Below are 17,040 nucleotides of genomic sequence, written 5' to 3' on the forward strand. Positions count from 1 at the left end.
GTTTCTTCACTTGGGGAGAAAGTTGAATGATTGGGGATGGATGCATAGTGAGTAGCAAAGATTTCCACCTACGTTCCAGCTTCTCTGATCTTCATCCTGAGCTACTCATTTGATTGTAGGGATGTGTGTGGGGCAGTGGGAGTTCCAGGTTAGACCCAAGAAAGGGCAGGAGAATGGGGGTGTTCGCAAAGGCGAGTATGTGAAGCTTTGAGTCGGTGTAGACCCCAGAGGTTTTGGGCCTGAAGCTCGGATTTCAGGATGGAACCAGAGCCTCCCCCCATCTGTAATCTAAACCAGGTCAGAACACAAGAATTGTTCCAGGGCAGTGGTTAGGTGACATGGGCAGCTATCACACTGATGAAGAGACGCTCTCTGTGTAGGGTCAACATTGCAATTTCTGGGTGCAGAAGGGAACCGGTTAGGTCAGGAAGTAGAAGCGGATGACTAGCAATGCCCCCTCTTGGCCCGTGTGCACCAACTGGTGATCAATCCAGTTGCACCTTCCATCTGTTGCCATAAACACAGTTTGATAGCTTTTTAGACCAGTCCTCTTGATCCCACCAAAGGACCAGACCTCACTGTCCGCCTTAATGGACTTTCCCCTGGACAGTTCATGTTTTTAACTGTAATGCCCTCTTTCTAACCGTATTTCATGTAAGAGTTCCTAGAAAAGGCCTGAGTGCTAGGGTTTATTTTATTTTATTTTTTAAGGATTTATTTATTTACTTATTTGACAGAGAGATAGAGAGCACAAGTAGGCAGAGCAGCAGGCGGAGGGAGAGATAGAAGCAGACTCCCCGCTGAGCAGGAAGCCCAATGTGGGGCTTGATCCCAGGATGCTGAGATCATGACCTGAGCTGAAAGCAGCTGCTTAACGGACTGAGCCACCCAGGCGCCCCCCTAGGGTTTATTTTAAGCTTCACCTGTGGAGCTGCTTTTTATTTATTTGGTTTCCCACATCATTGTTATTATTATTATTATTATTATTATTATTATTCTTCAAAGAAACCCCCACTGGATAGCAACTAAAGTTTTAAGGAGCTACTTCAAGTTCTAAGTTTAGAAGTCACATAACCAAAACCAAAATGGGTCTGCCTCCATGTTTTCTCACAAAGCCAGGCTGTTTTTGTAAGGACTGTTGTCTAGAGACACACTAACTTCTGAATGTTCACAGTGAGACACTGCTCAGTACCTAAAATCAATCAGTCTTTTGTTGCTGTATTGAGGTGCTGGTAGATCTTCTCTCTTGAACAAATACGCATGTTTTTGCTGCATCCACACAACAGCCCTCCCTACAAGGGTAGGTGTGAAGATTCCCATATTAGTGGTATGGCTTACGTAGATGATGTCACACTGGCTGACCAGTGGCAGGGTGAGACTTAAACCCAAAATATAACTCCAAAGCCCATTTTCTTTCCATGTGACTTTTTAATTTATTTTTATTTTTACTTTTTATTTTTTTTATTTCCACGTAACTTGTAATGAAAGTCGATTTTTAGGTAAGAAATTTCCATTCTAGGCTCTTTACCCAAAATGGCCCATATCTCTGATTTGCATATATGGTATCCTGGAAATCTTTGATGCAGATCGATAGCCTGTATCAGTCAATTTAAATTTTTTTTTAAAGATTTTATTTATTTATTCGACAGAGATAGAGACAGCCAGCGAGAGAGGGAACACAAGCAGGGGGAGTGGGAGAGGAAGAAGCAGGCTCATAGCAGAGGAGGCTGATGTGGGGCTCGATCCCATAACGCCGGGATCACGCCCTGAGCCGAAGGCAGACGCTTAACCGCTGTGCCACCCAGGCGCCCCTAGTCAATTTAAAATTTAAACTCAGTGGTTCCAGTTCCAGAGGTCACACCGTGAGATTTGTAGTACAGATCTGCACATCCGCTCCCCATTTTCATAGAGTCAAATGCAAACTCATCACCATGGTTTACAAGGCTGTCATCAACCATCACCACCGCTGTGATTTCTGAGATACGTCGTGCTGTCTCTTACCTCGAGCCCTTTACACGTTGCTGTTTCCCCACTTCCCTGCCCCCTCCAACAATTGTATGCACTGTCAGCCCAGCTCAGAAAGCATTTCTTCTAAAAAATCACTCCTACCCTCCCTCCAATCTGGACTGTGCACCCGTCTTTGGGCCCCATCAGTGCCCTGTGCTGTTCAGTGTCTCTTGCTCTAGACATGGGCCACATGAGGTGGGTACAGTGCCTGTGTGGTTCACCAGTGTTTCTACACTGCCTTGCCTGGGAGCTGACATTTTCGAGGATAATCTTTTCCATCGCAAATAATGTAAACCCAGAGAAACAGATAATTTATTCTCTTACATAACTGAAAATTCCAGGAGGATCTGGTTTTAATGAAACCAAGTCCCCAGATGGTATTGTCAGAGATCCGTCCCTCTCCATATCTCAGATCCTCTTTCCTCAGTTTTGGCTCATGCTCAGGTAGGTGCTTCTCACTTGGTGGCAGAGGAGCCAGCAGGGGCTCCAAGTTTACATCCTACCCACTTGGCCAACCAGCGAAGAGAGAACATCCTTTCCAACGGCTGTAGCATGAACCCTGGGGCACATTCTCCTTGGCCCAGGTTGGGTCAAATGCCCAGCCCTAAGCCAGTCATGAGGCTCTGATTGGCCAGGCCTTGGTAATGGATGGAAAGCAATTTGTAGGGGGAAGGCAAGTAGGGTTATTAGACCCAGCCAGCCAGCCAGCATCTTGAGACCTTTCAGGACCAAATGAGTACCAAGGGTGGGGTGAGGCTGATGCTGGTCCTGAGCAACTCCATTCATTTCCCCTGCTAGCCTGATTTTGAGAGCACCAGACCAGTCCCAGAGCGACTAGAAAATTAGGCAGCACCTGACCTCCCAAAGCTTCCTGCAGGCCCTAGAACTAACCTTATTTAGTGGGAAGAGGCCTGGCCCCACCCTCAGCCTTGGAAGTGAGACCACTTTGGGCTGCTTCACCTCCTGGTGCACCTAAGGGATATCCTACGTGAGCTGCCACTTTCCCATCAGGGGGTGAAGGCCTTCCCAGGGACTCACTCCCACAGCTCTATTTGTGGCTTCTACGTGGTAAGCCGTCATATGGTAGAAATTATGAGTAGCTCACTGGCTCCAGGTTCGGGACTTTTTTTAGCATGTAAGTTAGTTTGTTAATTTGTTTGTTAGTTGGTTGTGGGGAAGATGTGTGTGACCCGAAGATGAAAATGGGATCTGAGGGGGTGTTTTTTGCAGAGCTGTTTACTGCCCAGCTTGGGCATTGGCTGCTCAGTGTCTCTGCTCAGTGTCTCTGAGACATGAACAAATAGCTTGTTTACTTGCAGACAAATGTGCTATCAGCCAGGGAAGAGGCAGTTTTTTTTCTTCCTCTGACTAAATTATTTGAGTGTGGCATAAAAAGCTAGAACACCCAAAGTAACAACAGAACAGTTTAAGCAGTCGTACATTTTTAAAATTAACTATTTATTTATTTTTTAGAGGTGAGGAGGGGCAGAGGGTAAAGGGAGAGAGAGAATCTTAAGCAGGCTCCAGGCCCAGCACAGAACCCAAGGTGGAGCTCCATCTCACAGCCCTGAGATTGTGACCTGAGCCACCCAGGTGGCCCTCCCAATCATTTATATTAAATATGAGTTTATTGCAGTGCTTTTCTCTCCATTGGGCATGTTCCCTCCTTGATCTGACCTGATCTGTGAAGACTGTGTTCAGCATGGCATGTGGAGAGAGCACACACTTTGAAAACAGGCCCCCTGGGGTTCAGATCCTGGCACACACAATTCCTACTTGTCTTTCCTTAGCGGTAAGACGGTAAGACGGAAGCAGTAATGTTGATCTCCTGGAGTAGCTGTGAGGGTTACATGAAATGAGGATTGTAAAGTAGTGGAATTTAGAGGTCTGGCCCTCAGTAAACCATGGTCATTATCACTCCCCCCCCCCGCTGCTTGGAAGGCCTCTGTGCCTGGAGGACCCTGTGGCCTGGCCTGGCCTGCTATGGGGGGGCCCCAAGTGAGAAGACTGGTGCCTATGACATGCACCCAAGCATTCTCAAGGAAGATAAAACAGCCAGCGTTTCCAGGGGCTTATGGTTCTAAAGCTCATCCTTAGTGAATGGGGACCTTAAGCTCACACTTACTGAGCCACTCTCCCAAGCCCAGGCTGGAAGCCATCAATGCCTGTGGAGTTGCTGGCTAAGCTTTTCAGTCTTTTTTTCATGCGAATTTCCATGTGAATGCATTTGGTTTTGCTGCTGGCAGAAGAGTACCCCAAGACTTTTAGCAGAAGTTTTGTGATCTCTTGAGAGGGAAGGTGCTGTACAAATCACTCAAAAAGAGGAATCATGCCAAAACTGCTTTTTGGGAGAGATAAACTCCGACAGTTATCATGTGAACTTAGTGATTTCCTACATAGGTAATTTCCCCATTAACCCTAAGCGCAGGCCCTTTGTGGCCTCTGCTCAGTACTGTTGTCCCACCCAGACATGGTATGTGGTGGGACAGCCCTGGCTGCATTCCCAGGCACTGCTCCTAGCCCTCCAGGTTGTCAATCTCCTCCCCTGAGGTGTGTTTTTCATTTTATACTAATTTTTGCCTTTTCCTTCTGACTTGTGTCTTGAGGCCTGAGTAACAGAAAGGATAACATCAGTCCCTCAGGAGGCTGAGTCCAGGACAGGCCAGGAAATGAGTCCATGGCACAGGATTGCCCTGGGTTTGGGGAAGATGGGCTTTGCCCTGGCCAGCCCTGCTCCCGCTGGACCATGTGTTCTCTGTCCCACATCTGCTGTTTATGTTTTAAGTGTCATGGAGGATTCCAGCCCTCCTTGACAAACAGAGTTGAAGAAGGGGTCTTCTTTATGCCCCGACACATCTTATCTCTTAATGAAGTTAGTCTTGGAGTTAAAGAGTGTTGAAGAACCTAGTTTCAAAGTGATTCTTTCTTGGTACCCTTCACAGAGAAATGCTTCTCAGAGTGTCAAGTCTGATTTGTGCCTGAAAAGATCTTTGTTTTGAAGTTGTGCTCAGTCCTGGGTCGGAAGACTGTCTGCTGGGTTCAGGAATGCAGATGGTGCCTGACCCTGAGGATGGGTCAGTTAATGAGCAAGCAGCCCCCACTGGGCTGAGGTCAGAGGAATTCTGTCCAGCCAGCAGGATTGGACTCCCATCGACCAGCTGGCCCTCTAGGAATCACATGTTGAATAACAGCCCTTTAGAGTAACTTCCTGGGGCCCCTCATCTTCTCATGCTGAGTCTGTCTCCTGGTATCGGGTCTCCGGAGGGGCAGGGGGCAACTGCACATTTGGGTTTTCCCATTGCATGACAACTATGAGTACGTGCTGCACTTGGCCACAGCGTGTTGTTTCTCTTTCCAGCATCGCAGTGCAACGTCAGCTTAAAGAAGCAGAGGAGCCGCGGCATCCTCAGCTCCTTCTTCTGCTGCTTCCGTGACTACAATGTGGAGGCCCCGCCCCCCAGCAGCCCCAGTGTGCTTCCGCCACTGGTGGAGGAGAACGGTGGGCTTCAGAAGGTCAGTGCCGAAGGGGAACTGTGCACTCAGCAGAGCCTCAGTGGCTGCGTATCTGTCCCATGCTTCGTGAATATCCTGAATAAGGGTCTGTAATAGTTACGTGTGTAGCCATTAACTTAAAGATCTGAAATGACCAAAAAGGTCATCTTCTTTGTCAGAGGGTATCCCAGTCACTCCCCTTTAGCGACTGAAGCACATACTTGATGAGAGTTATAAGAATCACTTCACATTTTTATAACGTTCTTTCTTGGGGGAGCTGGCTGCATGAAACAGAAAGCTAAAGAACAAGTAGCAGGGAAAGACATGGGGAGGCAAACGGAGAAACAAAGGCATGCCAAAGAACCAATAATAAGTATAAATGGATTTAACTACTTGTTTAATAACAAACATGTTTGTCATATATTCTTTTATACCCGTCAGATACAAAATTTTAAGTCAGATTTTCACAATATGTAAAAAAAACAAAAAAAAAAACCAACTAAACTCTACCCACATGCTGTCTAACGGACATATCCTAAGTGAAGTGACTCAGAACAGCTAAAAGTAAAAGGATGAGCAAGAAGATGTCACGCAGTGTATAAGCAAAAAGAAAGCAGGGACTGCAGCATTCATTCAGTCAGATAGAATTTCAGGTGACAATCACTGAAAGAGGCGAAGAGAATTATTCACTGTGAAGATAGTTGAGATTGAGGACATTAAAACTGTAAGACTTGATGTTCCAAGTAGTGTGAGCAAAGGCCTTGAGCAAGTGTTTCACCAAATAAGAAATACGGTTGGTTAATAAACATGAAAAAATGTTCAGTATGGTTAGTAATCAAAGAAATGCAAACTAAAACAGTGAGATAGCCTTTTCCATCTATCAGATTATTAAGGATATTTATAAAGATAGTATTTGGATTTGGATGAGGGTAGCTGCAGAGAGGGTAGAAGATGTACGGGGGTTATCGGTAGCCATTTGATTGGTTACACCTTTCTGGAGGGTGATTTGACAATGTAATCCTAAAACCTTAGCAATTATTTATTTGACTTAATTATAGATGTGCAAATATTGAACTATAGGATACTGTCCAGCATAGATTATCATATTGCAAAATTGTAAACAACCCAATGATCAATAACAAACCCACAGAGTAACCATACAATGAAGTAGTGTGCAGCTATTAAAAATTATGTCTCATAAATATTACTGACATAGGGAAATGCTCACCATATGTCACTTAGGGGATAAAAAGAACTTGTAGGTGAGTATATTTAGAACTATATTAGGAGATAAAGTGTAATAGGTGAGTATATTTACAAGTATACATGTCATACACACACATGGGCATTTATAAGACTGGAATGATATATGACAAAATATGAAGAGATTATCTCAGACTAATGGGATTATATATATAGGATTTTCTCCTCTCTTCTGTGCTTTAGTTCTTTCTCTTTTTTTCTTTTTGCTTTTCCTAATTTTCACAAAATAAGCTTAAATTACTTTTGGGATTAGAAAAAGAATTATTTTAAAAGTATATATGAATGTAAGGAAAAAGATTCTGGGAACCTGACAACCTGAGCATGTGGCTCTGACGATTTACATTCTCTCTGTGGATAAACCCAGGTGCGCCTGCTGGTGGAACCTGGAAAGTGCATTAGGCTCATCCTCTGTGGTCCTCAGTGAGAAGCAGGGAACTACCAACAGAGGGAAATGCTTGCTTGTCCTGGAGTCCTAGGATAGACACTTGAAGCAAATAGTCCTATAAGGGCCCCCAGCCAGCAAGAGCTGTGGATCTCCTTGGAAAGGGCCTGCACTGCCCACTTATTGTGTGTGGTCCTTGGGGGGGCTGTACTGATGGGTTGAATTGCTTTTACTTCATGTGCCCTAAAGTAGCCCATTACTACAGGGACTTTCTTCATGTCCTTGTGGTTTGTCAGTTTGGGCTCTGCTGGACCATGAAAACTTTGCTCCTTGTGGGGGCCTGGCAGTGCTCCCTTACTTGCCACTGCTGACAAGGTCCAAGTTGAAAAACTAGAATACGAGGCTCCCACTGAGGTAGAACAATGGAAGAAATAGAAGAGAACTTTTTTTTAGGGGCGCCTGAGTGGCGCAGTCGTTGGGCGTCTGCCTTCAGCTCAGGGCGCGATCCCAGCGTTCTGGGATCGAGCCCCACATCTGGCTCCCCCGCTGGGAGCCTGCTTCTTCCTCTCCCACTCCCCCAGCTCGTGTTCCCTCTCTCGCTGGCTGTCTCTCTGTGTTAAATAAATAAATAAAAATCTTAAAAAAAGAAGAGAGAACTTTTTTTTAAAAGATTTTATTTATTTATTTGAGAAAAGACAGAGAGAGCACGAGTAGGGGGAGGGGCAGAAGGAGAGGGAGAAGCAGACTCCCCACCAAATGTGGAGCCTGACACAGCTTGATCGCGGGACCCGGAGGTCATGACCTGAGCCAAAGTCAGATGCCCAACCGACTGAGCCACCCAGGCGCCCTGAAGAGAACTTTAGTAGACAACTCAGGAAATGATATTTCAAGACATGAATTTTGAGTACAAAAGTAACTTTTAGAATTTAAAAAAGAAATCCCATGATTTCTAAATATAACAATCCAGTAAACAAACGGAGAAAAAGGAGACTGAGGATGGTCACTGCTGAGAACTGAATGAATGTTCTAGAAGAGCAAGTGGGAAAAATACCTCACAGTTCAGAACAGAGACACAGAGATCTTAATTGCGATGGGGGCAGGAAGAGGCATCTAGGAGACCTAACAGCAAGTAATAGGAGTTCCAGAAAGAGAAAAGATAATAGAAGAAATTTTTCTTGAGCTGAAAAAAAAAAGCTTGAATGTGCAGATTATAAGGGCTTGCCAAGTGTGCAGCAGGATGAGGGGGGCGGGTGGGGGAGCACATGCCTGGATATATGCTGTTCAAATTCTGAAATTTAAGTGTAAAGAGAAAATCTTGCAAACTTCCAGAACAAGATGTTTTCAAAAGAAAAAGATTATACTAGTACCAGACTTCTCATCAACAATATTGAAAACCAGAAGCCTATGAAAGAAAAATTTACAGGCTCCTGAGAGAGAATGCCAAACCAAAAATTCTGTATGTGGCCAAGATATCATTTACCTGTTAAGGCAAAAGAAGTACATTTTCAGACATGTAATGATTCAGAGAGGGGACAAAAAAAAATCTGGGTGAGATTGATATTCTATTGTGATATAATTATAGAAAATATAGGAATAAATACAATTATTAGGAATAGAACTGTAACAAGCAGCACAGTTAGAAAGTAGATCCTCAGTAGAGCCCCATGTTGGGCTCTGTGCTGAGCATGGAACATGCTTGGGATTCTCTCTCTCCTTCTCCCTCTGCCTCTCCTCCTGCTCGCTCGCTTCCTCCCTCTTTCTCTCTCTCTCTCTCTCTCACACACACACACAAATAAATAAATAAATCTTTTTAAAAAATCCTCAGAATTCATAAGGAGTGAAAGGAGAAACAGGCAGAAATGTGAACAAGCCATCAAAATTAAGAAAAGGACAAAAAGAACAAACAACATAAACAGTAAACCTAACGTAAAGAGTCGGCTTGAAACCAAGTTCAATGAACCAAATTCTCCTAACAAAAGACCAAGACTATATCAGATTGGCTTGACAAATTCATCTGTTTGCTGTTTCCAAGAATAGACCTGTATCAGATAGGAACAATTTTGGCAGCAAGTAAAGGAAAATTGACAAATAATAGCTTAAACAAATAGGGGATTATTTTTTCACATAAAAGGCCTGAGTCTGGCAGTGGCTGGGGTTAGTTTAGGGGCCTGGTGATGCCATCAGGGACCCAGGTTCTTTCTGTTTTTCTGTCTCTCCATTTTTCCGCTCCACCATCCTTGGCTTGTTTGCCTTCAGCCTCACGCTTGTTTATTATCTCAAGTCACAAGCTTCAGACAGCATATCCACATTCAAGGGGAGAGAGGGAGGAGTAACAGTCCCCATGCCTGTCCCTCTTGTGGAAAGTAGATGCTTTCACAGAAAATCCCAGGGGACTTCCACCTATGTTGATTGGCCAGAACTTTGCCCCATGGCTACCCTCCAGCCATGAGGGAGGCCCGGAAGGGGAAGAATTTAGACTGGCATATCCCTGCCCTCAACAGAATCAGAGCTCTTTCACAAAGGAGAAAGGAGGAGTGACTGCTGAGTAGACGTACTCGTCAGTGTGGGCTCAGTTATGCTGTAGTAACAGCCCCCAGACCTCGGAGGCTTAAAACAATAAAAGTGTATTTTTCACTCATGCTACATGTTTATCATGGATTAGGCTCTCTGCTCTGGGGCACTTGTCCAGTAGGTAGAGAATGTGAGCCACATAATTTATTTACATCTTTATAGTAGCCTCATTTTTTAAAACTTTTTTTTTAAAAGGTGAAATCGAATTTAAAAGTATATTTGATTTAACCAAAGATATCCAAAATATTATTTCAACATGTAATCAATAGAAATAATTATCAATGAGATAAAACTTAAATTCTTTTTATCTTACTAATTCTTCAAAATCTGATGTATACTTTATACTTATAGCATGTCTTACTTTTCAGTAGCTACCTTTCACGGGCTCAGTAGCCGCCTGTGACCCGTAGCTACCATTATTGGATTACATAACCTGTCTTATCCTCATTCATGGACTAGATTGAGGAAGGCCCTGTCTCTTTGCTTCCATCATTGTCACAGCAGGGAAAAGGGAATGTGGTGGATCACACTGGCTCTTACAGTTTTTACACAGAAGAAACTTCCATCTTATTGGTCAAAGCAATTCATGCGACTACCCCTAACTTCAGGGAGCATGGAAGTGCAATCCTACCATGTGCCCAGAAAGAAAACTGGATTATTTGGATAACAGTGCTAATTACTGTTACAGCAGGTGGCTACTAGTTTCTGACCCAACATCTAATATACAGTGATTTAGGAAGGTGGAAAACAGATGGGTAAAATGTAACAAGCAGATCAAATAAAAAGAAAGCAAAGGTGGCAATATTAATATCAGACAAAACAAAATTCAAGGTCACATTAAACAGGAGAAAGAGGGACGTTTTCTCATGATAATAGGTCTGATACATGATGTGTGTAATAGCCATAAACCTGTGTATAGTAATCAACTGTATAGACAAATATATAGAAGAAAACCATTTAAACACGATAAAAAAAAAACTATCTTCTAAAAATATGGGGCACCTGACCGGCTCAGTTGATGGAGTGTGTGACTCTTGATCTTGGGGTTGTAGGTTCAAGCCTCATGTTGGGGGCAAAGATTACTTAAAAATAAAATCATTAAGGGGCGCCTGGGTGGCAGTCAGTTGGGCGTCTGCCTTCACTCAGGTCGCTATCCCAGGGTCTTGGGGGTCTTCCCCTGCTCAGGGGGAGCCTGCTTCTCCCTCTCCCACTCCCCCTGCTTGTGCTCTCTCTCAAATAAATAAGTAAAATCTTTAAAAATAAATCTTTAAAAAATAAATAAATAAATATAGCAAACAACATAGGAAAATCTTTGGCAGTTTCTGGCTAATGCAATAAGACAAGAAAATGAAACACTTGGTGTAAATATAAAAAAGATTAGAAATTAGTTTTATTTGCATATGACATAATTATTTACATAGAAAACCCAAATTCTTCAAAAATAGAATCATTTTAAGTTTTGCTATGGTAGCTCTTATTTATGGAGAAATCTGGCATGTTTCTAGATAAGACTTAAAATTTAGTAGAAGAAATAGTATCTAAGAATAGGTGAGAAAATTTGGGGGAAAAATAATGAAAGATGACTTGCCTTAACAGATGAAGCCTTACTGTACATTGGTGTAAAAAATATTTTAGTGGAATTTATATGATGAGATTCTACTATAAACCCTCTTGCAGCCCCAAATTCTGATGTGTTCCCCCAGTGAGCTTTCCTCATACTCTCCCTCCCCCAATTTAAAAATCATTTTAGAGAATCACTTTAGAGAATCGCCATTAGCAGAAGGACCACAGTTGGTACCCTAGGTCTGTAGAGGATAAAGGAGATGAATCACTCCTGTCATTGTAAAAGCTTTATTTAAAAATAGTATTTACCAGGGCACCTGGCCGACTCAGTCAGTGGAACGTGTGACTCTGATCTTGGGGTTGTGAGTTCGAGCCCCACATTGGGTGTAGAGATTATTTAAAAATAAAATCTTTAAAAAAATAATAAATAAAAATAAAAATAGTATTTGCCTAGATGAAATGCCATGAGACAATGGTGATGTACCCCTGACAGTTTTCCTGGAGTGGCTGGCTGTATATATGAGAGAATAAAGGCTTTTGAAGGCAGTTCCTCTGACAGAGCTGAGCTGGACTCAGTGTTCATCCATAGACTTCCTTCACTTAACATTTATGAAAATGGCTTTTTATTTTTTTATTTTTTATTTTAAAGAGAATTTTTTTTTTTAAAGATTTTATTTATTTATTTGACAGAGAGAAAGACAGCCAGCGAGAGAGGGAACACAAGCAGGGGGAGTGGGAGAGGAAGAAGCAGGCTCCCAGCTGAGGAGCCCAATGCGGGGCTCAATCCCAGGACTCCAGGATCATACTCTGAGCCGAAGGCAGACGCTTAACGACTGAGCCACCCAGGTGCCCCTGAAAATGGCTTTTTAAAGAATTAACTTAACTCTGAGTAATGCATCATTTGCATTAGTACTTGACTATTCAGTCTGTAAGACCAGACCCCACAGAAAGAACCAGGGTCAAAGTGGGGCAGCTATGGCCTGGAGGAGGACCTTCCACCCTCCCTCGCACTCAGCTTGGTCAGGACACCTGGAACACAGAGCCCAGGTCCATAAGTTGTGGAAGCAGATTCTAGGCCCATCTCTGCTGCTGGCCTCCAGCTCTCCCTGCCTCTTGGAACTCTCAGCATGCCAGAGGCAGAGGGAAGGCTGTGGGCAGAATGCAGTGGGTGGCATCTGGGATTCTATCCACCCTACATATTCACTTTACCCTGGAGAAGTGCTTCTGCAGCAGTTGCCGAGAGTGGCAGCAGTCGCCACCATCACGGTTACAACCTGGACCTGCAGGCCAGTTGCCCAAAATAAATGGGTCCAAGGCCCTGGCCAGAGGCAAGAAGAAGCCAACACCCAGAAGAACCCAATGGCTGGGACCATGGAGGACTTTCTCAGGGAGAGGGCAGAGTAAAGGGGTGGCTGGACACTCACTAATGCATGCATACCGCATGCACACACGCACACATACATGCAAACTTCCAGGGTAATTTTCCGGCCCAAATATCTGGCCAGAGGAGCATCTTTGGTCCTAGCCTGTGTTTTGCCAAGCCCCTCAGATGTTTGTTATCATTACCTCTTCCTTCGCTGATGTGCTCATCTTGCCTGAAGATGCTCCTGTGTGGAGGGGCTGTTTGCAGCCTCCCAGTAGTGCAGTGGTTCTCACTTGGAGATGATTTTGCCCCCCTAGGGCACACTTGACAATGTCTGGAGACATTTTCGGTTGTCGCTACTGGGCATTGTACTGGCATCCTGTGGGTAGAGACCAGGGATGCTGTCGAGCATCCTTCAGGCCTCAGGACAGCCCCTACAGTGAAGAGTTATCAGGCCCAGAACATTGGTACCTCCGGGGTTGAGAAACCGTGCTCTGTAGTAACCCAATGGGCTTGTGAGCTTCTGGTTAGTCTTCCCACCAAGAGCAGTGACCTGCTCCTTGGTCCAGGTGTTGGGAGTAATATTGCCTAAGAGTTTCAGAAATGAACTTCTCTGCAGAAGTTCTTTTTTTTTTTTTAAAAGATTTTATTTATTTATTCGACAGAGAAACAGCCAGCGAGAGAGGGAACACAAGCAGGGGGAGTGGGAGAGGAAGAAGCAGGTCCACAGCAGAGGAGCCCAATGTGGGGCTCGATCCCACAATGCCGGGATCACGCCCTGAGCCGAAGGCAGACGCTCAACTGCTGTGCCACCCAGGCGCCCCTTCTCTGCAGAAGTTCTTAAAAACGGTTTGATTTGATAGCGCATCGTGTTGGAGAGCAGCACAGCTCTGCCTTGAATGATGGCAGAAGGCAGTTTAGAATCCTTGAGACAAGCCCCAAGTGTCCTGAAAAAGGAAAGAGCATCAAGGTGATCTCGAGAGGGAACAGTAGTTGCCATTACACTGCGGAGGTGGTCACTAGGGCTGCAGATAATCAGGAGGCTGCTAAATGGTGCTTAGAGTCAGAGCAGAGCTCAAAAAGATACCAGCCACCTGCCTCTGTCGACAGTCAGGTTTGACCCCTTCCCATGAGACCCTTGTCACCAGTGAGCCAGCCCCTTAGTAAAGATACACCGTTCACAAATCCTTCCATGTGGAAGACTGGAAGCAGCGTATCTCCTCGTCAAGAACTATGATGCTGCTATTCGTTGCCTCCGATTGCACAATCTAAAAAAGAAGAAACACAGAGACTGGAAATGCTCGGTGGAGATAACGGAGAGAATGTGTTATTTTATTAGCATTTCATAATGATGCCGAAATGAAATGTTTCCATCAACCAGGTTTGGAATGACTGGCGTTCCGAGGCTGAGGAATGGGTGAGGCCCTACCTTGGGGCCTGCATTTTCTTAACACTCCCTGTGAGTACAGGTTCTGTTCCCCTCAAAGGGAACGCTGTGTCCACGTCTGTGGCCTCAGGGGGAATTTCTTGAGCCTTGCCTTGTCCCCTGTGCCCAGTCCTCCTCTAGAAGAAAACCAGGGAGAGGCCAGGGGGCTCCTCATAACCTGATAAACAAGTCTTCCTTTCCCTGCATATTGTATTGACTTAAAGCTTAGTCTTCTTAGGGAGAAACTTACTTAAAAGAAGAAATAGGTCAGTTATTAGAGGGATTAATGGATCAAAGCAATATGTGGGCTTTTGTTTTTATTTTTCAATTAAGGATTAAATTCCTGGGAGTAAGGGAGGCACCATTTAAATAAACAAGATTAATGAGCCTCAAGAACCCAGCCTGGTTTGTCAGGGGAGGGAGTGTCTGGGACGCAGAGTGGAGCCCAGTGCCCTAACTGGAAAATCTTTGGGTTCCTCCTGTGCACTAAATACCACTAAGGTACAGAGAACAGGAAATCATAGGGCTGCTGTACTCAAGAGTGCTTTGAAGTTTCTTTTGAGTATATGATCTACTGACTTCTCATCAAACCTGACAATGATTTCTTTTTTCTTTTTCCTTAGGGTGACCAGAGGCAGGTCATTCCCATACCAAGTGTATGTATATTTATCCAATTTTATTTAAACATTCATAGAATCTTGTAGCTTTGGGCCTACTGATAGAAAAGATTTTTTTTTTTAGTGTTCTTGTGTACGTTGAGTTTAGCATGTGGTATAAACAGCTCTGTTCTGTTAAAAAATGAAGCTACACTTTAAACCGGAGCAGGAGGTCCTGTGCAGAGAGCGTTTCCTTTCTCAGGAGCAGCAGGGCCACCAGCATCTGTTAACCAGATTCTCACCTTCCCTTTCTTTCTGCGAAGGGCCTCCAAGCTAAGAAGCTAAGGCGGCCTGCTGCGCTTCCCCACCCCAGCACCTCAGCCGGAACTCCATAGACTAGGACAACATGCTTTTGCCCAGACATAGGATTTGGCAGCAGGTTCTGTCCCAGTGGGCTTGGTGAGCCGGGTGAGCAGACCATTTCTGACCCACTCATCAGTGTTGGTAGCGTGGCCCTGGCTCTGAGATCAGAAAAAAAATTGCCCCAATTGTAGTCCCTGAACTTGCAGGACTCACCACCACTCCTACAGGCTGGCTTTGCGCTAATTCTGTTCCAGCTGGGCACTCCCTTGGGCCACCACTTCTCTTTTCAGCCCTGAAATTTGGGAGAGGAGCTGCACCACTGTTCGGCCTCAACACAGGCCACCTCCCCCCCCCCCCCGCCGACGTCCACTGTCCCCACTGTTCCTGCTCTGACCACAGAGCCACTTAGCCCGAGGCCAGACAGCAAGAAAAGACTGATGACTGACTCTCAAAAGAAGCTTGCACTTGAGATGTCCACATCAAACAAGACCGTTTAAACAGTTCTGTGTCCTTAGAGAAGAGTTTGGTTTTAAAAGATGTCCATAAATTGATATTTGAATCCATAAAGACTCTCTGATTCAAATCCTTTGACTCAGATCTGTTCATCTAACTTGTGAACTTTTTCACATATTTTCTGGAAACACCCAAGAGACACAGCAATCTTACATTGAAAGGAATGGATTTCAGTAGTACAGGTTGACTCCATATTTGGTAGCGAGTATCACTTATAAATTGTAATACATCGCCCCCTGATTTTTTGATAATTTCACTTTTCTCAGGACTTCAACTCTCCATTAATGAGTTTCAGGGGTTTGTGGGGTGGTTCTGACTTTGCCAGCATGCCTAGAGGTTGGGCTTTGTCAGAAAAACTGACTTTAATCCAAAAAAATGTATCAGGCAGCAGGACTTCTTATCCAGTGTTTGAGTGTGATACCCAGTGGGATTAATACCAGAGGTGTCCTTTTAACCTTTAATACAGAGTAGTTTCATACATTTTTCCTGCAGAGTTACCTATGTTAAACAGGTGACAGGTAGCAGCTTTTCCGCTACCTGTGATACTCCCACAGCACTGGTTTTTCTCAAAGTTCATTAAGTGCCGAACCAACTATTTGTCAGGGTAGAACTCTACCAAGGAAAATGACTCTTTCCTCACAAATCTTGACACATTCTAGAATCCCAGAATGAAATAGCCAAAGGGAAAAAGATGCCTTGCATAATTTATTGCACTGTTAGATCAATAAACTGCTGACTCCTTCCTACAAATGAGACTCTAGGTCAGGCCTTGTGAGTCTCTGAAATGTCTTGCAGAAAAACAAAGCCTGGCTAAAGTAACTTGCATCATTGAATGATATCCTCCCGAAAAGCAGTTCTACTGATGGGTTCATTCTGATACCCACCGCCTGCTTAGCATGCATAACTGAACCCAAGTCCATCTGGAGGCCAGCTCAGCCCCAGGATTCGAGCCTTGGGATCCCCTGCAGAATCTGTACCCACCTGTCAAGGCTGCAGGTCCCAGCAACAGAGTAGCCCTGCCCTTTGTGGATCACAGGGGACCTGCTCAGGGAGCCTGTGTGAGCTTGGGGTGCTGCACCATAGGAAATGTGAAAATCCAGGCTTGTGCTAATCCCAAACCAAAGCCTATAGCCTCCAGAAAGCTGTTCCAGGCCCTGAAGGTGAAAGGCGCCCCAGAGTCTCTGGGTGCCCAGACTAGTTCCAGCTGGAGCCCCCCCCCCCATCTCTGCTTCCCACCATACCCATCTTGTTTCATTTTCATGCTACTGCATTTATATGTGCAGCTTTGGTCTTTTGATTTTTTACTAAGCAGTAATTCAAGCTCATAGTTTTAAAAAATACTGAAAGAATAAATTTAAAAAAAAATCCCAACATGGTCCCATTCCCTGGAATAACCACTTTCAATATTTGTTATGTATTCTTCCAGAAATCTAAATAAACATGACTGTATTTATATAAATGAGAATTTTGCAAGATGTGCAAGATGTTTTTTGCTTTAAAC

General features: G+C 44.4%; 1 protein-coding gene across 5 annotated transcripts in view; it reads left to right on the top strand.

Moving 5' to 3' along the window:
- Window positions 1-17,040, top strand: part of CTDSPL (CTD small phosphatase like) — a 116,819-nt gene that overhangs the window by 77,034 nt on the left and 22,745 nt on the right. For 2 of the 5 annotated variants that reach the window (XM_045798243.2, XM_045798247.2), the window contains exons 2-3: window positions 5,366-5,520; window positions 14,691-14,723. In XM_045798243.2, coding sequence (XP_045654199.1) covers window positions 5,366-5,520; window positions 14,691-14,723 — 188 coding nt within the window. Of the gene's footprint in view, window positions 1-3,644; window positions 5,255-5,365; window positions 5,521-14,690; window positions 14,724-17,040 lie in introns of those variants that run through there. The other 3 variants (XM_045798246.2, XM_045798245.2, XM_045798244.2) reach the window with 3 other exon arrangements.

Source organism: Ursus americanus, chromosome 20 (genome assembly GCF_024610735.1).
Source record: "Ursus americanus isolate L20-20 chromosome 20, mUrsAme1.1.p, whole genome shotgun sequence".
NCBI lineage: Eukaryota > Metazoa > Chordata > Mammalia > Carnivora > Ursidae > Ursus > Ursus americanus.